The 23,469-nt window shown below is 65.3% G+C and overlaps 1 protein-coding gene across 1 annotated transcript; it reads left to right on the forward strand.

Annotated features, from left to right (window-relative positions):
• Positions 1-4,836: 4,836 nt before the first annotated feature.
• ASAP3 (ArfGAP with SH3 domain, ankyrin repeat and PH domain 3) lies at positions 4,837-23,135 on the forward strand. Its single transcript, XM_075721818.1, has 26 exons — positions 4,837-4,962; positions 8,817-8,889; positions 9,295-9,440; positions 11,118-11,192; positions 11,524-11,573; positions 11,814-11,940; positions 14,117-14,202; positions 14,994-15,069; positions 15,197-15,283; positions 15,604-15,713; positions 16,640-16,709; positions 17,237-17,324; positions 17,744-17,792; positions 17,907-18,094; positions 18,212-18,345; positions 18,853-18,947; positions 19,308-19,488; positions 20,332-20,417; positions 20,543-20,658; positions 20,770-20,837; positions 20,973-21,080; positions 21,202-21,445; positions 21,538-21,826; positions 22,320-22,464; positions 22,659-22,781; positions 23,061-23,135. Exons 1-26 carry the CDS (start codon positions 4,837-4,839, stop codon positions 23,133-23,135), a joined length of 3,015 nt encoding a protein of 1,004 aa, XP_075577933.1.
• The last annotated feature ends 334 nt before the right edge of the window (positions 23,136-23,469 follow it).

Genomic DNA, 23,469 nt, shown 5'->3' on the forward strand with positions numbered 1-23,469 from the left:
ATAGATGTAATTATTGCACTGTATTTATAGGGGACCCCCCTTTCGGCACGGTGCTGGCAAGGGTTGGGTTGGTATTTTCATTTTTAAGTGAGTGTATTTAAGTTGTCTTTCCTTGGGTTGGTTCTCCTGCGGTTTGGCTTGGAGGCGGCGTGGGTGAGAGTGTGTTTTGGCGTGGAAAAACTTGTGGCACTTGATGTTTTCTGCCTGGGAGGGGATGAAATAAAATAAAACTTTGGAGTTATAAGGGGCTGTTTTCCTCTAAGCAGCAAAATGCTGGGGCGGTTTGGGAGGAGGGAGGTGTTGGGCTGGTTTTTCTCCCATTTTCAGTGTAAAAAAAGCCTGGTTTGGGGCCTTTTACCTGGCCGGGGATTACCTGGAGAAGGGGGTTGAGATGAAGCCATGTCTGGAGTGAGGGAAACGGGTCTGACCCGCTGCAGATCGGTGATTTCCAGCCCAAATCCGGCCGGGATGAGCCTTCACCGGAGCCCCTTGAACCAGGAGCGTGGGAAAAGCCCCGGGGCTGGGGGCCGCGTCCCTGCGGGTGCCTGGGAGGGGCTTTTGCGCCCAGGTGTGAGGGCAGGTTTGGGGGCTGCGGAGCGCGACCCTGCTGGGGCCGTGCCCATGGAGGGTCCTTCCCCAGGGTGCTGCCCCGTGTCACCCGCCCCTGCCAAGTCGTGCCGTGACCTGGTGATGCCAACAGTGCTGGTGGCACGGTGATGGTTGGTGGTACCCAGTGATGGCCAGGGTACCCGGTGATGGCCGGGGTACCCAGTGATGGTTGGTTGGTACCCAGTGGTGTCTGATGGTACCTGGTGATGGTTGGTGGTACCTGGTGATGGCTGGGGTACCCAGTGATGGACGGGGTACCCAGTGATGGCTGATGGTACCCAGTGATGGTTGGTGGTACCTGGTGATGGTCGGTAGTACCCAATGATGTCTGGTGGTACCCGGTGATGTCTGGTGGTACCCAGTGATGGCCGGTGGTAACTGGTGATGGCCAGTGGTACCCAGCAATGGTTGGGTTACCTGGTGATGGCCGGTGGTACCCAGTGATGGCTGGTGGTAACTGGTGATGGCTGGTGGTACCCAGTGATGGCTGGTGGTAACTGGTGATGGCCGGTGGTAACTGGTGATGGCCAGTGGTACCCAGCAATGGTTGGGTTACCTGGTGATGGCTGGTGGTAGCCGGTGATGGCTGGTGGTAACTGGTGATGGCCGGTGGTAACTGGTGATGGCCAGTGGTACCCAGCAATGGTTGGGTTACCTGGTGATGGTTGGTGGTACCCAGTGATGGTTGGTGGTACCCAGTGATGGCTGGTGGTAACTGGTGATGGCCAGTGGTACCCAGCAATGGCTGGGTTACCCGGTGATGGCTGGTGGTACCCAGTGATGACTGGTGGTAACTGGTGATGGCCGGTGGTAACTGGTGATGGCCAGTGGTACCCAGCAATGGCTGGGTTACCTGGTGATGGCCGGTGGTACCCAGTGATGACTGGTGGTACCTGGTGATGACTGGTGGTAACTGGTGATGGCCGGTGGTAACTGGTGATGGCCAGTGGTACCCAGCAATGGCTGGGTTACCTGGTGATGGCCGGTGGTACCCAGTGATGACTGGTGGTACCTGGTGATGACTGGTGGTACCCAGTGATGCCCGATGGTACCCGGTGATGGCTGGCGGTGCCCGATGGTACCCGGTGATGGCTGCTGGTACTCAGTGATGGCTGGGTTACCTGGTGATGACTGGTGGTACCCAGTGATGCCCGATGGTACCTGGTGATGGTTGGCGGTGCCCGATGGTACCCGGTGATGGCTGGTGGTACCCAGTGGTGTCTGGTGGTACCTGGTGTTGTGGCACGCGTTGGAGTGTCATCGCTCATCTGGCAGAGCGGAGGAAGAAGAGGAGGAGGAGGAGGAGGAGGAGGAGGAGAGGAGCCCCAGGCCCGGTCGGGCGGTGAGGGGCACAGAGTGTCGCAGCCACGGCCGTGTCCCCCCGCAGTCCCCGGGCCGGCCGGGAGGTGGCGGGGCCACCCCAGCGAAGGGGCTGGCCCGGGCCCGCGCCCGCAGGGACCCCGCGCTGCGCCGGGGGGGCGCGGGGCGCCGGGGGGGGCTCGGCCTTGCCTGGGGGGGCTGCAGGGTTTGGGGGGGGGGGGGTGTCCAGCCCGGCCCACGCTGCTGTAAGCCTCTGTCCTGGGCTGCCCCTATGGCTGCTGTGCTGAGGCCGGTGCCCCCCCCCTCCCTGCCCCCCGAAGGAGGCTCCGGGGGTGCCTGGCTTCAGGGGGGGCTCTTACCCAGCGGGAACCCCCGAATTCCTCCTGTTCCCATCCTGCCTGGGCTGCTGCCTCTTAACCATGTGCCTGCCAGAGCCCTGCCGAGGGAGATGCCCCGGGACCTCGGCGGGTGCTGGCCCCCCCCCAAATTGGGGCGGGCAGACTGCACCCCAAGGCCAAACCCTGGGTGCCTCCGCTTGCCGGTGCCTGGAGGTGCGAATCTTTAAAGCGCGACCGCTCACCCTGCGGCCTGCAAGGGCAATTCCCGCACCCCCGTCCCCCCCCCGCGTCCCAGTAACCCTGGGTTAGAGCAGGGCTCGGCCTGGGTGGGCACAAACCTGGGTTTTACTGAGCCCCACTGCAGGCTCAGTAAAGGGGGCGGGGGTCTGTCACCCCCCTGGGAGAGGGGTGCTTGCTGTGGGGGCGTGGGTATGGGGGGTCTGCAAGGCACCCCCGCACCCATGTTGTCCTCTCGCATGGCGAACCAGCCCCGCAGAGCACGCCTGAGGCTTTTTGTCCCCTTCTTTCCAGTTTGCCAGCGGCCCCGGCCCCATGGCAGGGTGCGCTCGGTGTGTGCCCACCCTCAGTGCCTGCCCGCGGGGTGTCCGGGCTCTCCCATCCTCTGGGAAGAGCGAATAACCAGGGAAGGGGACACCAAAATCCAGCTCCTCGCACCTGCGGCGCCTGGGTGAGGCGAGGGGATGGGCGGCTGCGGAGGTCCCCTCGGGTGGGGCGCCGAGCCCCCTGTGAAGAGCCGAGGCCTCCGGGAATCGCCCCCTGCCCAAAGAGGGATCACCCCCTCTGCGTCCCGGGAAGGGCAGGGTGGGGGTGGCCCCCAGTTAAACCAGTGCTCTGGGGGTACTGGGTTTAATCCCAAGCCGTCCCTTGAGCACCCAAGCTGGGCTTTGGGTGAGACCTCGCACCCGGCCTCCCGTGCTCCTCTCCACCGTGCTGGGATGGAAGGGTGCTGCCCTTTCGCCCGGTGCGTTGTCACCCATCTCTGGGTGCTCGCCAGCCTGTCCCTGGGCGAGGTGGGTGCCGGGGTGTCGGGGTGAGGTGGGTGCCGGGGTGCCGGGGTGAGGTGGGTGCCGGGGTGAGGTGGGTGCCGGGGCAAGGTGGGTGCTGGGGTGCTGGGGCAAGGTGGGTGCTGGGGCACGGTGGGTGCCAGGGTATCGGGGTGAGGTGGGTGTCGGGGTGAGGTGGGTGCTGGGGTGCTGGGGCAAGGTGGGTACTGGGGTGCCGGGGTGAGGTAGGTGCCAGGGCAAGGTGGGTGCTGGGGTGCAGGGGCAAAGTGGGTGCTGGGACAAGGTGGGTGCTGGGGTGAGGTAGGTGCGGGGGTGCCGGGGCAAGGTGGGTACTGGGGTGCCGGGGTGAGGTAGGTGCCAGGGCAAGGTGGGTGCTGGGGTGCAGGGGCAAAGTGGGTGCCGGGGCAAGGTGGGTGCTAGGGTGCCGGGGTGAGGTAGGTGCCAGGGCAAAGTGGGTACTGGGGTGCCGGGCTGAGGTGGGTGTCGGGGTGCCGGGCTGAGGTGGGTGCTGGGGCGCCGGGGCAAGGTGGGTGCCGGGGTAAGGTGGGTGCCGGGGCGTCGGGGCGAGGTGGGTGCCAGGGCAAGGTGGGTACTGGGGTGCTGGGGCGAGGTGGGCGTCGGGGCGAGGTGGGTGCCGGGGTGCCGAGGTAAGGTGGGTGCCGGGGCGTCGGGGCGAGGTGGGTGCCGGGGTAAGGTGGGCGTTGGGGCGAGGTGGGGTGCCGGGGTGCCGAGGTGAAGGTGGGTGCCGGGGCGTCGGGGCGAGGTGGGTGCCGGGGTAAGGTGGGTGCCGGGGCGAGGTGGGTGCCAGGGCAAGGTGGGTACTGGGGTGCTGGGGCGAGGTGGGCGCCAGGGCGTCGGGGCGAGGTGGGTGCCGGGGTAAAGTGGGTGCTGGGGTGTCAGGGTAAGGTGGGTGCTGGGGTGCCGGTGTGTCGGGGCGAGGTGGGTGTCGGGGCGAGGTGGGTGTCAGGGCGTCGGGGTAAGGTGGGTGCCGGGGGTGCCAGGGCGTCGGGGCGAGGTGGGCGTCGGGGCGCCGGCGAGGTGAGTGCTGGGGTGCCGGGGTGAGGTGGGTGCCGGGGCGAGGTGGGTGCTGGGGGTGCCGGCGAGGTGGGTGCCGAGGCAAGGTGGGTGCCGGGGCGAGGTTGGGGTGCGGGTCCAGCGGGAACCCGGGGGTTTCCCTTCCTCTCGCAGCTGCACCCCGGGACCCTGCACCGCCCCGCTCCCGGAGCCTGGAGGGAGGGGGGGGGTCGGGGGAGGGGGGGGGGCACCGGGACGCTTCTCCTTTAACGGGCGGGCGGGCGGGGCCGCCCACGTGACGGCGGCGGGGCGGGAGCGGGCGGAGGGAGAAACTGCCGGGTGCGGTGCGGTGCGGCGCGGAGCTCCCGGTGCTGGGCATGGGGCGCTGAGCCGGGCTTCTGCGGCACCCCCGGGGCGCTCCGCAGGGGAGCTCCCGGTGCACCCCCCGGTGCACCCCCCGTGCACTCCCGGTGCACCCCCCGGTGCTCTCTCGGTGCTCTCCCGGTGCACCCCCCGGGGCCGCCCGCACCATGCCCGAGCAGCTCAGCGTGGCCGAGTTTCTGGCCGTGACCGGCGAGGACCTCAGCTCCCCGGCCGCCGCCGCCTTCGCCCCCAAGATGCAGAAGTGCCGGGGGGCGGTGGGGGCTCTGGAGGAGGTGAGCGGGGCTGGGGGGGGGGGGGATCGGGCTGCGCTCCCTGCCTGCGAACACCCCCGGCACCCGTAGGTGCTGGTCCAGCACCCAGTGCTCACCCCGGGGGGCACCTCCCTTTCCTTGGGTTTCTATTTATTGTGCTCCCCCCTTCGCCCCGAGACCCCCGGGTGCGCCTTTTTCGGGGCCAGAGCCTGCAGAAATGGGCAAACCTCGCCTTTAAAGCCTCCTTCAAAGGTTTTGTCTCCAGCTCCAGGTGCCACCCGGGGCCAGGGCAGAGCATCAGCCCCACGGCTCCGGCCGCTGTCGTGCGCTGGAGCCAGCCCCATGCGATGCTGTGTCCCTGGGGGGGGCTCCCCCCGCGGTTAAAACCAGGGGAATATTTTTAGCCTCCCCCCAAAAATCCCCGGCAGCGTTTGCGGGAAGGGCGGAGGTGGCGGGGTGCCTTCGTCCCCCTTCTCCCGCCCAGAATAAAGGCGGTTTCCAGCTGGTCCCGTGGCTTTTGCCAACTCCTCTTAGGGAAGGAATGGCTTTGAAGGAGAGCCAGGGCTGGTGGGGAGCGCGGGGCCCCCGGTGCCGGGGCTGCCAGGATCCCCGGGGGGCTACCGGGATCCCCGGGGGGGCAGCGGGATGGGCATCCCCGGGCTGGAAATCTGGGGACGCACCACGGAGCATTCCAGTACCCGCCAGCACGTGCTGGCCACTGCCATGGATCTTCCTCTCAGCTGGGAAGGCAGCTCCAGCCAGGAGGAAGCAGCAGGAATTTCGTTTGGTTGCTCGGAGAGGCTGCGGTTAAGGGGGACGGGGATGGCGGGGAGAAGCGACCCCCCGGGAATGGCGGGGGGGGGGGGGTGTCTTTGCGGGCTTTGCTTAGTAAAGCTGCAGCGAGCGTGGCTGAGAGCTGGGAGCGGTGGCTGCCGTCGTGCGTGCCGTGGGGGGCATGGGGCTGAGCCGCCCCGTCCCACCGGAGGCTGCGGGGAACCCTTGTGGGGGCCGAATCGCTGCCAGGCTTCGGCATCCCCACGCTGCAGCGCGAGGGGACGAGGGAAATCCAAGCAGACAAGCCCCAGCCCCATGCCACCCTCTGCGCCGTGATGGGGCGAGGGCGTCGGGCGAGGGAAACGAACAGCAGTGGTTTTGGGGAGGGCTGGGGCGCGGGAGAGACCCTCTGCGAGCAAACCGAGCCGTGGTTTTCCCCGTCACCGCCCCAGATCCCAGCCGGTGGCTTGGCGAGCAGGAGGGAGCGAGGGTTCCCAGTGCTCCCGCGGCTGCCGGGTGGGAAGGGGTGACCGTGTCCCCCCAGGTCCCCAGCACAGGGTGCTGCTGCCTTCGAGGCACGGCTGCATGCACCCCTCTGGGAGCCGGTCCCAAATCGGGGGGACAGGAGCGATGTGGGTGAGCGGGGCGAGGGCCGGAGGCTGGTGCTCACCATTGAGGAAAAGTACTGGTGTTGGCTGGAGCTGCTTCGTGCCTCAGTTTCCCTCCTGGCATTAAAGAGGGCTCTCCCGTCCCAGAGGGCTCGTGTGACTTTGTGGTCCTTGGGGCTGCTGCGGAGGCAGAACCCGAGGTCTCTGGAGTGGGCTGGAAGGTCGGATCCAGCCCTCAGTGGCTGGGTGCTGTGCGCATGTCACACGGGACTGGGCACCTGCGGGCTGGGGCAGGGTGACATGGCAGAGGCCGCCGGCGCGTTTGGTGGCAGAGCTGGCAGCTGGGCTCGCAGCTCACCCTGTCACCGTGTAAATAACACCGCGTCCCTGCCCTGCGCCGCCCTTTGCACCCGGGGCGGCGCTGAGCCCTGCTCCCGGGCCGGCAGCGCGGCCACCCTGGCACCGGCGGTGGCTCCTTCGCCGGGCGGCACGAGCCGGCGGCGGGGGGGAGGCAGAAGAATGGCCCCCATTGAGCATCCCGCCGGAGCCGGGCGGGGGGTGGCGGTGGCTGCTCGGGGTCCCCCGGCTGCGAGCCGGGGTGGCTGCGGTGCAGGTGCGGATCTGTCCTTTCCTCCGTCCCCACGGGGAATCCCTCGCGCTCCCGTCCCCGCTGTGCCGACGGCCTCGGCTTCCGCTGACTGGGAACCCTCATCCCCGAGCTGGGCCGGGGGCGATGGGTGCTGTGGGGTGCTCCGGGCATCGCTGTCCCCCGCTCCGGAGGGCTGTCCCCGTGCAGCTGTGACCTGTGTCCCCGGCAGCTGGCCCGGTACCTCGGCGATGCCAGCGATGCCCGCAGCCGGGGCAGCACCGAGCAGTGATTTCCTCTGCATTTACCACCCCAGTGCTTGGCTCTGCCCACCCCATCCCCACCGGTCGTGGACCCCTTCCCGAAAGCCCCCGTGACTGTCCCTAAATCGTCCCCGGTCCCTGCATTCAGGCTGCCGCGGCCGTGAGCTGGCACCAGGGTGGGCACTCGGAGCAGCATCTTCCCCTGCTCGCACGGTGACGCATCCGGAGCATCTCGTGCTGCCTCGGTTTCCCCTTCCTGAGGCCACGCCGAATTTGTGAGCCTGGGGCATCCAGGCGACCAGCCCTGGCATCCCCCCCCGAGGCAGGGGATGCCGCTGCTCCAGCTCGCGACTCCGGCGAGCCTGGGTGCAGATTTGGCGCAGAGAGGGGGCATGGGGGGCTTTGGGGCACCCCAACACCCTTCCCATTGCAGATGCATTGCAAGACCCCTCCAGGTGGGGGGTTTGGCTCCCCCCTCGGCCTGGGTCCCCTCCCAGGCCCCGGTCCCCTCCCAGCCGGCTCATCCTAGCCAAAGCTCGTCCGCAGCATCCCGTCCAACGAGGAGGGCCGCGGAGAGCAGCGCCGAAGCCAGGCTGACCCCGCTGTCAGGAAATCGGCCTTGACATCAGCCCGAAAACCTTCAGCGAGAGCGCGAGCGCGAGCCTCTTTACTGTAATTCCTCCGCGGTTTCATCCCTCGCCCTTCTTGCCGTTCACGCCCTCTAAATATTTCCAGCCTGTTATCATGCCTCTGGTACCTGCAGCCAAGCCGCCCTTAACCCTTTCCTGATGGCTGGGGCCGGTGTGCGTTTGGCTACGATGCTCTGCGGGCAGGTTGCCGTCGGGTTGGCGTTGGGGTTGAGTTTGCCCTGATGCTTGGTGGGGGTCAAGGGGGGCTGCCGGGGTATGGAGGGATGGAGCGAGGATGGGGAGCGCTCTCAGCGAGCGCCGGGTGCGGCTGGCGGGGGCTGCGGGAGGAGCGGGGCGCCGGGGAGATGCGTTGTGCCGGGCTTGCGGGTGGTCCACGGTGCTGGGGGCCGCAGCCGAGCATGAGGCCGGGGGCTTGCGGAAAACCATGTCCCCAGGTGTGGGATGCACGTGATTCAGGTCCGTGTCGGGCATCGGCGGGAGGTGGGACCTGCTTTTGGCTCCGCTGTGTGGGGAGTCTCTCCCGCCATGCCTGGCCCCGAGCCGTGGGGATGCGTGCTGGGGTGGCGGGGACGGGCCCGTGTGTTCGTGCTACGCGATGCTTCGTCCCCTCCTTAGCTGAAACAGCCCCTGCGAGAGCCAGGGAGGCGTTTTCCACGGTTGCTGGAAGCCGCTCGGATCCACAGAGGTGCTGGGCGTGCTGGCCGAGCCTCTTGCCCCCTGCTACCCTCTTGCTCGAACCCGCCTCTCCGGGGACAGCCAAAGCCCTGCCTGGCAGCAGAAGCCGCGGGGACCGCAGGACTGGCTGGACGCTGCGGCTCCGGCGTCCCCGGGATGCCTCCAGCTCCTCTTCCAGCCCTGGGAGCTTGGCTGCTGCCCCGCACATCTGTATGGCAGAGCAGCCGCCTCTCCGAGGGCCAGCTGGGGCTGGGGGGAGCAGCAGCCGCGCTTGGCAGGGCTAACGAGCTCGGTTTGTTTGCTTTCTTCATTTTCGCAGAGCCTGGATGGGGACCAAGCCATACTCCAGAGGATCAGGAAATATGTGAAAGCCATTCACGTCTCCGGGCTCAGTGAGTTGTGCTTTGAGAGCTGATGGGCATCCCCGGGCCACCAGCCTGGCGGGGTCCGTGCCGGTCCCGTCCTCCACCAGCGCTGGCCACGTCTGCCCGTGGGGTGATGCAGCCGCACAGTTGGGTGGCCGTGGGTGCTGGCCAGCCAGCCTGGCAGCGTGTCAGGGTGCCCAAAACTGGCTTCAGAAGGGGTTAAAAAGGGAAATCAAGGCCCTTAGGGAGGTTGTTTAGGGCACGCCGCTGCTGTCCTGCAGCGGGACCAGCCCAGCTCTGCTGCGGAGGATGGGAGAATGGGTGCTGGGAGATGGGTGCTGGGTGCTGGTGGGACCTCACCACGCGCCCGTCTCCCAGGGATGGGGTGCTGCCCGGCCACCCTGCGCCCCTCACCGCTGTCTCCCCGCGCAGCCCACGTGGAGAATGAGGAGCAGTACAGCGAAGCCCTGGAGAACTTCGGCAACAACCACCTCTCGCAGAACAACCACGAACTCTCCACCGGCTTCCTCAACCTGGCCGTCTTCACCCGCGAGATCACCGCGCTCTTCAAGAACTTGGTGAGCCGCCCCGCGCTCCCCCGGCACGCTGCCGAGATCGGGGGGAGGCTTTAATCGCCTTGGGGGGGGGGATCATGGGGTTCACGGTGGCTCCGGTGCGACCTCAGGCTGTTCTCTGCACCAGGCTATTGCCAAGCTGGGGAAAATCTCCAGGATCCATCTAGATTTGGAAAAGCTACCCAGTGCGGCCCCCCTCCTCCCAATTTAGCTGCCCTCCACCGTGGCCAGCAATCCCCAGCTCCCATCCTGGCCTCGGGGACACGCTCCTGGTGCTCCCAGACCATCCGATACCCCCGTTGCTGGATTTACAGCTCATTCCCAGCTCCGCCGGGGACGCCGACGCTGGGACTCAATGGGCGGTTGGGGCTGCTATTTTCTTTTTTCCCTTTCTTTCTTTCTATTTTTTTTTTTTTTTTTTTCACATCAATTGCATCTCTGATCTCGCTTGCCAAGAAGTAAATCAAAGCCACGCCGAGCCGCGCAGCGGGGCCTTGGGGAGCCGCGGCCGCGCGGGAGGCAGGCGGGCAGAGGCGGCTGCGAGCTGAGCCGGTAGCACCTTCCCCGCCACGGGAATGGCTCCGGTGAAGTCGGTTCCTGGAGGGAGCTGGGTCCGTGCACACCCAGCGGCAAAGCCCTGGGGGTCCCGTGCCGCTGGCTCCCTCCCCGGTCCCTTTCGCCCCCTCTCCCCAAGAGTGTTTTTGGCCCTGGTTCTGCTTAAAGAGGAGATTTATTTCTGCTGCCCTTCCCCCAGCAAGAATCTCAGATTTCGGCATCTTCCTCTCCCAGTTACCCCAGTCCGGGCCTCCCCGCTCCTCCCCTTCCCCGCTGTCCCAGCCTGGCTGGACCCTCGCGCGCTGGGGGAGGCTCTGCCGTGCTGCAGCGTGGGAACGGCCGCTGCCGTGTTCCCCCTGCTCTCCCCGGAGCAGGGTTATGTGCTGGGACCCTCGACTGGATCCGAAAAGCCGGGTTTCCCCTCCTGGAGCCCCCCCAAAGCTGCTGGAAGCGGGGTGTCCTGTCACCCCGGAGCTGTCGGGGGTGCCCCGTCCCCCCTTGTTCGGGTCCCATGCGCCGGAGCTGGGTTTCTCCCCGGGTGCTGGCAGGGACCAAAACCCTTGGGAGCCTTTAAAAGAAATCCGGGTGCAGCGGGCAGGTCCCGCGTGGGTGCTGGAGCTGCTCGCACAGCACTAAAACGGGGGGGCTGCCCCACAGGGCGTGCGGAGGGATGCTGGGACCGGAGCAGGCTCCTGTGTCCCCACCACGGAGCCCTGCACGGTGCTGCTGGGGCTGCTGGTGGCTGCATTCCTGTCCCCAAACCCCAGGAAAAGGGGACTTTTTGGGAAGCCCCTTTGACGTCGGGGCTCTTCGCGCCACGGGGCCATGCTGGTGGCATCGCTGAGTGCGGTGGTGGGGACGGGGCCGGGGCCAGGGTGGCGAAGGGGGGAACAGCTTTGGTTTTGGCAGCCGTGGCGCTGATGTGGTTTGTGGGAAGGGCCCGGCGTCAGACATCTTGCAGCCAGTTCCGACAAGCCCCAGCCTGCCCCGTGCCTGGATCCGGCCCTGCTTCCAGCCTCGTTAACCCTTCACGGGGCAGCGCTGGGAAGGACCCGGGGCTCCTGCTCCCCGACCTGCCCTGAGGTGGGGACCCCCGTGGGGTAACCCCATCTCTACCCTTCGCAGGTGCAAAACCTGAATAACATCGTCTCCTTCCCCCTGGACAGCCTGCTGAAGGGGCAGCTGAAGGACGGCCGCCTGGTGAGTCCCCTCCAGCACTGTCCCCCAGGCTCGGAGGCTGCAGGTCACCCATTTGGGGACATACTGCAGCAAGACCCCCGTTAGGGGCTCAGCTTGTGCCCACGGCCAGGAGAAGGAAGGAGCAAATGCCCGAGGCTGGAAGGCAGCAGCGAGGGCTGGAAAGGACTGGAGCAAGGGGTGAAGACCTGGTTGGGGACATCCCTTGTCCCCGAGGAGCAGGGCAGAGTGCAGCGATGCGAAGCAAAGCCCTCAGCCGTGGGAAGCTGCTGCCGTGCCGCCGGGTCTTTTGCCTTCCCTGACGGCTGCCATCCCCTCTCTCCCTTTGCCGCAGGACTCCAAGAAGCAGATTGAAAAGGCCTGGAAGGATTACGAGACCAAAGTGTAAGCAACCCGCTGCCTCTGGCAAAATCCGCCTAATCCCGCTCCGCACAAAGGTGTTTTGTCCCAGGGCTGCAGCCGGGCACTGATCGGTGCCGCTTTGCCATCGGGTGGGCTCCGGTCCAGCCTTCCCCAGCTAGAGGGGCTGGGGATGTTTCTCCTGATCCCATCCCCACCGTAGCCCGCCCCGTGGGAACACCCCTTGGAGCTGGGCTGATCCCAACCCTCCGTCCCATCCCGCAGGGGGAAGATGGAGAAGGAGAAGGAGCGAGCCCGCTTGGCGGGGGTCATCCAGGCCGAGCCGTCCGCGACGGAGGTGGCCGAGGACGTGCAGAAGGAGCGGCGGCTCTTCCAGCTCCACATGTGCGAGGTAGGGGCTGTGCCGGGGGGGTGCCGGGGACGGTTCAGCCCCGAGGGGACACGGGGGACCGCTCTGCTCAGAGCTGCCTGGGGATGTCGGAGCCTGTCCCCGTCCCCACCACCAAAGCAGCTCCGTGTGTGCAGTGCGGGACCCTCGGCTGTCCCCACCCCACTGGGGCCCTGCATGGTCCCAGCTCAGAGACCCCCCCGTCCCCAACTTTTGGGGTCCCTGCGGGACGCAGCTTCGAATGGCACCCGCGGGTCACCCTGCGCTGAGGCGCTGGGGGTTGCACCCGCATCCTCCCAGCCCCGCTCCTACCCCTCCTACCCCAGCGGCTGGCGCTTGGGGCAAAAAGTGAGCTTTTTGGATAGCGTCCCCAAGGCTGGCTTTGCGGTTTTGCCCTATTCTCAAAACTGCTTTTGGTTTTGGTTAGGGAGGCTCGTGTGCGGACCCGGATCCCCGATGATCCCGGGGGTCCGTGCTCGGGAGGTGAGATGGGAATAGGTGAAGGATGGAGACTCCATAATGTCAGACCCCGCAGCGAGGAGGGGACTCCAGACATCCCAGCAGCCCCATAAACCTCTTGAGAGCGACACAGAGCAGGGCACAAGTCCCCGGGGGGGGTTGTCTCGGGGGTCTCTGACGTCCCGGCGGGCGAGGCAGCAGCGTCGGAGCCCCACGCAGCCCCATGCCCCCCAACCCTGGCAAAGCGCAGGGGCTGCGGGGGGGAGGCTGCGCCCGCCGCAGCGGGGCCGGGGAGCTGGGACCCGGCCAGATGAGTCACTGCCCTGAATAGCACCACTGTGAAATAAATAACGGCGCATGGAAACGCGGGAGCTGCAGCCCGGCCGAGGAGGGGCCGCTGCCGGCAAAGCCTGCAAAGAGCGGCTACGTGCGAGCGGGCGCACGTGTGCGTGTGTGCCGGCGTGCCCGAGAGCTGCTGCCTTCCCGGGGAGCCTGCCTGGAAATAGCGGGGGCAGCTCTGCCAGGGGGCTGGCCGGGGCCGGGATGCCTGTGGCGTGTAGGTGGGTGGTATTTGCCGCTTCCTGGGGTGGGGGCACAGTGCGATGTCATGCCAGGGGTGATGTGTGGGGTGGTTGCATCTCCCCGTCGTGGGCCGTCTCACGCCCCCGGGGCCGTGGGGTGCGTGGATGCAGCTGGAGCCGGTGCTGGGAGCATCCCGTTGCTCATGGGTGTCAGCCAGCGCTGGCCCGGGCTCTCCCCTGCCGCTGTCACCCCCGGGCATGGGTGGCAGGGCAGGGAAGTCCCGCGGGAGCCGGGCACACGTGGCCTTTTCCAGCTGGGACTTTGTTCAGGGGGTGTAGTCGGTGCTGGGCACCCCAGGGCTCCGGCTTGGGTGCCAGGTTGGCTTTGCAGCTCCAGCTTGCACGGAGCGATTTAACACCCCCACCCCGGTCCAGGTGACTGGGTCGGGGTGCCCAGAGTGCCCGGGGCACCGGGAGGCTCCATCCCGGGGGCTCTGTCCCACCATGCTGCTTCCCACCATGGAAAACCCCCGGAGCTCAGGGCTGCCTTCCCCTCCCCTCGCCTCCCGCTTGAAACCATCCTCCAGCAGCTGCGCCGGCCTGGAGAGGAGCTCGCAGGGGGAAATCGCTTCCCCCGCCTTATTTTGCTCAGGGTGAGCAAGGCTCCGGGTCTTTTCTGCCTGCAGCTGATGGATGGGTTTGATGTATCGAGCTGAAATTCCCCGTCCTGTGGGACACCTCCGCGAGGACTGCAGACCTCCAGGGCTGATGTGCCGCAGGCGCTCGCTGCTTGAAATCTGATTTTTTGGGAGCAAAGGGGTCATGTCTTAAAAAACATTTGGGGCTATTTTTTTTTTTTTTCCTTTGCGAGCTGCCTTGGGTTTTGGTTATTTATTAACTCCAGAAGTAATGAGCAGTGGGAGAAGCATGCTCGGCTGGAAACCCCGGGGGCCTGCCTCAGTCCTTGAACTTTTCAGGGCTTGGAGAACTTCCAGAGCCAGGTTTTCTGAGGGTGGTCCCCAGCGAGCTGCCTTCAAATCCAACGTCGTGACTCGACTTCTTGAAACCCAGCCAGTGTTTTAACCCTCCTCCCCGCGCAGGGAAGGGAAGCGAGGGCTGGGCAGGCTCTTGCTCTTTCCTCCGGGATATTTTCAGCCGGCCCTTGTCTCCATCACCTAACCGGGTGTCTTCTCCTCCAGTACCTGCTGAAAGCCAGCGAGTCTCAGATGAAGCAGGGACCGGATTTCCTGCAGAGTCTCATCAAGTTTTTCCACGCTCAGCACAAGTAGGTCCCGCCTGGGTCGGGGGGGGCTCATCCCCGGGGGGGGTTGTCACCCCTGGGAGGTCCCACGAGGGTCTGGGGGCACCTTCTCCCATCCCAGCTCCATAAAGCTGTTGGTGAAGGTGTTGGGCAGAGCCCCATCGCTCTCCGGTTGCATCCGAGGAGTTGAAACGTGCTTTGTTGGCTTGAGGAGCTGTAAACGTGTCCGTGGGGGCTGGGGGAAGGGGGTTGGCTCGGGATATATCTGATGATTTGGTTTCTGGATACATTTCCAGGGATGAGTTCAGCCGAGCGGCTCTGCCGTTAGCCGTGGCGCTTGTAACGAGGGTGTTTGGAACAAGGATTAACATCCCCTGGCCTTTCCCATTGCTCCATGGGGCTGGAGTAGCAGCGTGTGGGTGTCGTGTTGTCTCCTCCCACTCTCGAGTGGGGAAACTGAGGCAGGGAGGGGGCAGTTGCATTGGCCAACAACATGCCCTTGACTGGGCTGTGACCCAGAGACCCCCAGGATCTGGCTTCCAGCAGGGCTGGTCCCCAATGAGATGAGCTTGTGTCGAACAAGAGGCCAATCCTGCATCCCAAGTGCCCCAAATATTTGGGGTATCCAGACCCCATGGGCTGGGCTTGGCCTTTGGTGGGGTCTCTCCAAGTCCCAGTAGCAGGGGAACCACAAAGCAAGAGCAGCTTCCCAGGGGGGTTTCTATGGTCTCCTGCCACTTTTTCTCTAAAAAAACTGCTTTTTTTTCACTCCATCCTCCCCATCTGCATCTTAATCACATTAAATAAATGCCCAGTTTCTTCCAAGACGGCTGGAAGGCTGCCCAGAACCTCTACCCCTTCATTGAGAAGCTCGCTGTGTCCCTCCACGCGGTAAGTCCCCCAGCCTGCCGTCGAATGTCACTCGGACTTGTCCCCGGGAGATGCCACCCGCCCCGTGCCAGCCCCCGAGAACGCCCGTGTTCAGCGCAGCAGTGAGGGCAGCTGCCTCCCTTTCCAGCTCCACCAAGCGCAAGAGGAGGAGGTGAAGCAGCTCACCCAGACCCGCGATTCCCTCCGCAGCATCCTGCAGCTGGAGAACAAGGAGGTGAGACCCTGGGATGGGCAGGGGAGAGCCGGGAAGGAGGGTCAGGAGGGTGCTGGGTGCTAAGGAGGGGTGAGTGCCCCGGGGTTAGCTTGGGGATGGGGAGCAGCAGGGAAAGGGGAGCTGGGGACCAAAGGGGACATCCGTGGGAGCAGAGCAGGAGACCGGGGAGATGCTCGGAGGCTTGGAGGGGACAGGGGTCTCTGGCATCCCGATGGACACCGCACCCACATAAGGATGAGGTCACTTGGGGGCAGCAGCCACCTCGGCACCTCTCACTTTGCTTTTTAAATGCTTTTTTTTTTCCCCCCCGGTGAGCTCAGGAAAACCTGAGCAGGAAGAACTCTGGCAGTGGCTACAGCATCCACCAGCACCAAGGGAACAAACAGTACGGGACGGAGAAGTCAGGATTTCTGTACAAGAAGAGCGATGGGTGAGGATGAGCGTTATTTGCCCAGAGAGCTCCCGGCTCCATCCCGGTGTTGCTGTGGGCTGGGAGAGCACCATGCTCATGGGAGGCCCCAGAGCTGGGACATCCCAAGGTGGAACTGTTTGGGTGAGGTTTTTGGTCGCTGTTAGACAGGTCTTTGGGTGCAATTGGTCCCATCTGGTCTTAAGCATCCCTCAATGCTTGCAGAATGCGAGTTTTCCCCAGGCTGGAGGAGACCTGAGAGCTGGTGGTCCGGGGTTGGTGGGTCTCCAACTGCAGCTGGGGAAGGAGGAGGTTTGGAGGTGGTGCAGGGGACCTTTCCCCACAACAGTTCGGTGTCATTGACCCATTTCTTATGTGAAGGCCCCCAGCAGGCTCTGATGCCCAGGATGCTTCACCCGGGATGCTCTCCTGGAGAGCTGGCTGAGCACAGCGGCTGGTGCTGTGTGGGTGTAGTGTCCTTGGACGTGGGTCTCCAGGAGCAGCCGCCCAGTGCTAAGTTCACCCTGAAGAGCTGCGTGCTGCGCGGCTGATGGGAGGGGAAGAAATTCCTTGTTTCTTGGGCATGGAGGGAGAAAGGATCCTGGTGGGATCATCTAGGGTGAAAAATAAAATCCTCAGAGCCCCAAAGAGGAGGTCTTTACCTTCTCAGTGGGGCTCTGGGTGATGGGCACCAGGTTTTGAGCGCGTGGTTACGTGCTTTGTTGAACTGGGGCTACCAGATCTGCAATGCTGTTGGCCAGCGCGGCCCATGGCTAGCCCGCTCAGTGGGCCGTTTCGTGCTCTGCAAGCTACAGGAAGCACAACGCCACATCTAGAAAGCTGTCAGGCCTCTGCCAGGGGCTGCCGTGGGTGGTTTGGGAGGCAGGTGGACGCGGGCGATCAGGGCTGTGCGATATGTCCTCACTCCTCCTCTTCCTCCTCCTCAGGATCCGCAAAGTGTGGCAGAAGAGGAAGTGCGGTGTGAAGTACGGCTGCCTGACCATCTCCCACAGCACGGTGAGGAGCAGCGGGGGGCCGCAGCCCTCGTGCTTGAGGTCGCCCTTTGAGCGTCGGTGGCCGTTGCGTTTCAGGTTTAGTTTTGCCCGACCTGGTCCCAGAGTTGCCTGGCTTAAAATTTAATATGAGCTGGGACTGGACGTACTAAACGGGGGTCCCCCATTGATAGGGATCAACGGGAGGGGGTGGTGGGTTTGGCTGGGGCAGCGAGATGGGCGTTGAGGTTCCAGACAAGGCCAAAGCGGCCGGGGGTAGTTTGGGAGTGGGGTGCTGCCCCCTGGCGGTGGAGGCCGAGAACTGCAGCGGGGAGAGCGCACGCGGCTCGGGGACATCTCCGAGCCCTGGTCTCCCTGCAAAGGGTCCGAGAGGGTCCGGCTCGCCTGGTTATCCCAAGAGGTTATCCCAAGAGGAACCATCTGGGGATGGCGGTCGTCCCACCGGAGTTGCCGTCGGAGGTACGCGCTCGGCGATGCGCATCCCCGCCCCTCCCACCCCTTTAACCTGCCTCGTGTCCTCGCACCCCGCAGATAAACCGTCCCCCCGTCAAGCTGAACCTCCTCACCTGCCAAGTGCGGCCCCACGCCGAGGAGAAGAAATGCTTCGACCTGGTGACGCGTGAGTGCCTGGAGCGGGGTGCCGTGGCTGGGGTGGGTGTGTTTTGACCCGGAGGCGGCGCCGAGCTGCAGGTGGGAACTCCCTTTTTGGAGGAGAGCATCCCGAGCAGGTTTTCCCAGCGGCCGGCTGGCCCTCTGCCAGCCCTGCCACGGCACCTGGGCACCCTTTGCCCTTTTAATCTGGCTCTGGGCATGGCCCTGGCTGCCTTTACTGGAGGAAGGACTGAGCTCTCCAAGGAGATCTAGCAAGCTCAAGACAAAAAGAGATTGCGGCAGGGCTTGGCTGATGGATGAGTGGCGTGCAGTGATTTTATTTTATTTTAAAGCAGCCCCTCTGGACTAGTTTGAGCCCTTTCCTGTGGTCTTGGGCATCCCTGAATCCCCCCACTCACCTTCTCCCCCCTCTCCCCATCCTTGCAGACAACAGGACATATCACTTCCAAGCAGAGGATGAGCAGGAGTGCGTTGTGTAAGTGCTGCGGCCCGTCCCCACTCTTGTGGTGCTGGATCCCGCTCCTCCTCCTCCTCCTCCTCCTCCTCCTCCTCCTCCTCCTCCTCCTGACCGGGGCTCCCCCCTGCCCAGGTGGGTCTCGGTGCTGCAGAACAGCAAGGACGAAGCCCTGAGCAACGCCTTCAAGGGGGAGCCCAACGGCGGCGGGGCGGCGGCGGGCGGCGGGGCGGATGGCGGCGTGCAGGAGCTCACCAAGCTGGTCATCAGCGAGGTGAAGAACATGCCGGGAAACAAGCAGTGTTGTGACTGCGGGGCGCCGGGTAGGTCGGGGGTTGGCGTGTCCCCCCATCGTGGGTGTGGGGCGGGTACCCGGGGGGGGTTGCAGGATCCCGTGGGGCTGGAGGGCGATGCTGAGCCCCGCGCCGCTCCCCCCGCAGACCCCACGTGGCTCTCCACCAACCTGGGCATCCTGACGTGCATCGAGTGCTCCGGCATCCATCGGGAGCTGGGCGTGCATTATTCCCGCATTCAGTCCCTCACCCTGGATGTCCTCAGCACCTCCGAGCTGCTGGTAAGCTGCTCCCCGAGCCCAGAGATCTCGCAGCCACCGGGAATCGCCCTCTGCGGCTCCCAAACCTCCTGGGACGCAGAGTTCATCCCTCCTCCTCCATCCCATCTGTGCCCAGTTTGCTCCGGTGCTCGCAAACTTGCCTCAGTTTCCCCAGCGGCAGTGGTTCTGAGCTCTCTTCTCCCCTCCATCTTGGAGAAGATGAAGCATCCTTGGGTCCAGCTCTCCTTTCCCCTTGTCTCGGGGAAGATGAGCATCCTCAGGTCCAGCTCTGCAAAGCCGCTTGCTAAGTGGGGGGATGCTGGCAGCCCCCCAGGATTTGCTCCCTTTTAAAACAGACTCCCCCTGCCATGAAAAAGCATCATCCCCGGGGGAGATGCTGCTGTGGGAAGGTCCTGGGTGGATCCGGTGGATTCCTGCCCTCTGCCTCCGGGATGGGGACGGATCTGGCTGGGGCAGGGTGAGCGCGGCCAGGAGGGCTCGTCTCCCCCCGTCCCTCTCTTGCCTCAGCTGGCTGTCAGCGTCGGGAACACCCGCTTTAACGAGATCATGGAGGCCACGCTGCCCGTGCAGGACTGCCCCAAGCCCTCGGCCGGCAGCGATATGTGAGTGGGCCGCTGGCCAGGGGCCTTGGGGTGGGCTGGGAGGAGGAGGAGTGGGCGTTGCGTGCCCTGTCCTTGTCCCCATGCTGATGCTCGTCAGCTCTGAGACAGCCTGGGGATGGGATGGGATGGGATGGGATGGGATGGGATGGGATGGGATGGGATGGGATGGGATGGGATGGGGGGGGATCCTGGTGGCATCACCTGGATTTCGGTGGGGATCTGCACCTTTTTTGGAGGTTTCCCCCTGATCCCGAGGCTCTGGGAGGAGGCAGGAGCCCGGGCTGCCTCCGGCTGTGGCGGGGATGGGGCAGGTCTATCTCTGTGCCCGTCCGAGCCGATGCCGTGCCGCCCTTCCCGCAGGGCTGCTCGCAAGGAGTACATCGTGGCCAAGTACATGGAGCGACGCTACGTGCAGAAAAGCGGCCGCGACGACCCCCACCGCCTCTGGGAAGCCATTCGTGCCCGCGACCTCCTGGCTTTGCTCCAGGCCTTCGCCGAGGGGCACGATCTGGCCAAGCCCCTGGCCAGCCCCGAGGGCCAGGTGAGCCCCGTGCCGCCGTGGCCGCCCCGCTCCCTCTGCCTGGCAGCGTAAATGGATTTTCCCCCTCTGGGTGCCCACACTCGGGGTTTTTCCAGCCTTTGGGTGGAGATGTGCCCTTGGGAAGATGAGCGTCCTCGGGTCCAGCTCTCTTCTCCACTTCCATCTTGGAGAAGATGAAGCGTCCTTGGGTCCAGCTCTTCTTTCCCCTTGTCTCAGGGAAGATGAGCATCCTCAGGTCCAGCTCTCTTCTCCTTCCATCTTGGAGAAGATGAAGCATCCTTGGGTCCAGCTCTCCTTTCCCCTTGTCTCGGGGAAGATGAGCATCCTCAGGTCCAGCTCTCTTCTCCTTCCATCTTGGAGAAGATGAAGCATCCTCAGGTCCAGCTCTCTTCTCCTTCCATCTTGGAGAAGATGAAACATCCTTGGGTCCAGCTCTCTTCTCCTTCCATCTTGGAGAAGATGAAGCATCCTTGGGTCCAGCTCTCCTTTCCCCTTGTCTCGGGGATGATGAGCATCCTCAGGTCCAGCTCTCTTCTCCTTCCATCTTGGAGAAGATGAAGCATCCTCAGGTCCAGCTCTCTTCTCCTTCCATCTTGGAGAAGATGAAGCATCCTTGGGTCCAGCTCTCTTCTCCTTCCATCTTGGAGAAGATGAAGCATCCTTGGGTCCAGCTCTCCTTTCCCCTTGTCTCGGGGAAGATGAGCATCCTCAGGTCCAGCTCTCTTCTCCCCTCCATCTTGGAGAAGATGAAGCATCCTCAGGTCCAGCTCTCTTCTCCTTCCATCTTGGAGAAGATGAAGCATCCTTGGGTCCAGCTCTCCTCTCTCCTCCATCTCGTGGCAGGACCTGGGCGAGCTGGCGCTGCACATGGCCGTGCGCCACGCCGACAGATCGTCCCTTCCTCTGGTGGACTTCATCATCCAGAACGGGTGCGTCCCCAGCTGCCCGCCGTGTCCCCTGCCCGCTCCCCCGTGGAAGGAGCGTGCATGAGCGCGGGGGACCGATGCTCGCGTGCTCTTGAGCGTTGAATTTCTTTGCTGGTGGCTTTGCGCAGGGGGACGCTGGACCGGGTGACGCAGGACGGGAACACAGCTTTGCACTACGGTGCGCTCTACAACCAGCCCAACTGCCTCAAGCTGCTCCTGAAGGGCAAAGCTGCCTTCGCCACAGGTACTGGGCTGGGAAGGGGGGTTTTGGGGGGGCCCTTTGCTTGGGGCTCTACTGTGGGAGTGGAGCAGCGAGGCTGTAACCTGGATCCGGCCCCTTTCATCCCTCGGGCAGTGAATGCGGCGGGCGAGACGGCTTTGGACGTGGCCAGGAGGCTCAAGCATGTCGAGTGTGAAGAGCTGGTAGGTGGGATGGGGGAGATGCTCGGGCTGGGGAGAGGGGACCAAAGCACTGTGGGAGGGCTGGCATGGAGGCGGGGGGCTCCTGGGACCTGTGCCTCCCATGCTGAGACCCCTCTGACCTTCCCCGTCCGGCAGCTGGAGCAGGCGCAGGCGGGGAAGCTCTCCCTGCAGATCCACGTCGACTACGACTGGGAGCCCCCCCAGGAGTTCCCCTACGACAGCGAGGATGAGCTGGAGGAGAAGGTACCCGCCGGGCGGTGCGGAGGGACGCCCCACATCCCCAGTGAGGGGACTGGGGGGGTGCAGACCCTGGGGGGGTGCTGGCGGTGGCAGGGCAGCCCTGGAGCCGGGTGTCTGTCCCCAGGTGAGCCCCCTCCAGCGCTCCTTCAAGGGCACGTCGCCGCTGGCCGCCAGCCCCCCGCCCGCCTGCCCCCAGACCCGCTGGAGCTGCATGGGGATGGACATCACCAACAAGACCTACGAGAGCATCCTGGTGCCCTCGCGCCCCGTGCCCCGCCGGGCCCACAGCGAGGAGATCCCCCCGCCGCTGCCCCTCAAAAACCCCACGCGGGGCGGCTCCCGCCCCAAACCCGGCCACAGCCCCACCGGTGAGTTGGGGTGGGGGGGTCACCCACGGTGGGGCTGTCCCTTCACCCAGACGTCGGGTTTATGGTCCCCATCGTGTGCGTCCCCCCCGCAGAGCGCCCTGAGCTTCCCCGGCAGGCGTCGGAGCCGCACTTCCCCGGGCTGGCAGAGGCTCCGGCACCGCGCAGCCTCCCCTTCACCGGCAGCGCCGGTGCCCTGGACGGCAGCGCCGGCCCCCCGGCCCCCGGCACCCGTAGCCCCAGCGAGAGCCGGCGGGCAGCGTACTGGGAGACCCGCTCGGAGACAGAGAGCGGCAGCACCCGCCGGGGGCCGGAGCTGAGCCCCCCGCCTGCGCAGCCCACCCCGGGCAGCACGGCACCCGACATCCCCCCCGTCAAGTTTGGGTAGGTGCCTGGCGGGGGTGTGTGGGGGTCATTGCATGGTGCCGGCGGTTCAGCTTCAACCCCTGCCGCCCCGCCGCCAGGCATGGGGAACCCCAAATTGTCCCTGGGGGCCTGGAGCAAAGGGGTCCCCACCCTGACCTGGAGTCCCCAAGGGAGCTGATGCCCTGGGACGCAGGAGGGGACAAGGGGCAGCCGTGGGGGTGCTGGGTTGTCCCTGGAGAAGGCGACACAGATTATTTGGGGGTGACACCGAGACCCCCTTGCAAGTTATCAAATATATTTTTTTCTTTCTTTTTGGAAATTGTGGTGAGGTGGGCTCGTTTGCGGGAGGATGGGTGCTGGGTCCGTTCTCCATCCAGGGGGCTGTGGGTGGGACCTTTGGGTCCCATGGGGGGAAGCCCTGGTCCCACCGAGACCTCGCGGGAAGGGGGTCGGGGCGGGGGGGAAGGCACCAGCAGGGAGGGGGTGACGCTGTCCCCGCTGTCCCCGGCAGCTCGGAGAGCACCCGCTCGTACCGGCGCATCAGCGGCGTGGTGGGCAAAGCGGGGTCGGCCGTGTCCCCCCAGAGCGCTGGTGGCCCCGAGGAGCCTGTGCCGAGCAAGGTGCCCCCCGTGCCTATGCCCAGGAGATTCGCTCCGGTAGGTGCCACAGCTCGGGGGGGTCTCGGAGGGGCTGTGATGGTGGTGGGGGGGGGTGTCACTCTGCATCCCCAAGCAGCTCCCCTTATCCTGGGGTGGCAGATGGAGGGATTGGGGGGGGGTCGTAGCCCTGCACCCCCCCCTTGAGGTGGCTTTTTGGGGGGGCTGTCACCCTCTCGCCCACCTCTTTGCAGGCCAAGGGGAGGCAGAAGCGGGTGAAGGCGGTGGCTGACTGCAAGGGGGACAAAGCGCGGGAGCTGACCTTCTCCAAGGGGGAGGTGATCGTGGTGACGCGGGAGGAGGACGAGCAGAGCTGGGTGAGTGTCGGCGGGGCACGGGAGAGGCTGGGGTCCCAACCCTGCTCCCTCCCCCACCAGTCCTCTTCTGGAGGAGGCTGGGGGTGTTCACGGGGGGCATGGACGGGTACCCCCTGCCCCAGCTGTGCCTGGAGGAGGGCTGGGGAGGCTCCCGCTGATGTGTCGCCACGGCTTTGCCTCCCTAAATCCCTCTGGGAGTTGCGATACCGGCCCCAACGCTTCTCCCCTGCCCGAGATGGGACTCGCACCCCCCTGACCACCCCCTCTCTGCACCCCCAGGTTGGCTTCATTGAGGGCGATGGCTCCCGCACCGGTGTCTTCCCAGCCAGCTTCGTCCACCTCTTGCAAGACTGACTGGGTGGCGGTGGCCCCTCTTGTCCCTGTCCCCTCGGCCGGCACCCGAGGCAGCTCCCACCGCCCGCCGAGGGCGCGGGTGCCGCCCCGGGGCTTTGGCAGAGCCGGGCCGTGAGGGACACGCACCTGGGACCTTGGCGTGGGACCAGCCAGCCCAGCCGGAGGGGGCTCGGAGACCCCCGCGCTGGGCAGACCCTCCGTGGGTGGCAGCTGCAGGGCTGCCGCCCGCCCTGCGGGTAGGGCAGAGAACGGACGTGCTCGCTACAGCGGTGGGCTGAGGTTTCTGTGCTGGCCCCTGTTCCTGCTGCCCCCCCGTCACACCCCGGGGGCTCTC

This window comes from Pelecanus crispus, chromosome 16, assembly GCF_030463565.1.
Source record: "Pelecanus crispus isolate bPelCri1 chromosome 16, bPelCri1.pri, whole genome shotgun sequence".
Classification (NCBI taxonomy): Eukaryota; Metazoa; Chordata; class Aves; order Pelecaniformes; family Pelecanidae; genus Pelecanus; species Pelecanus crispus.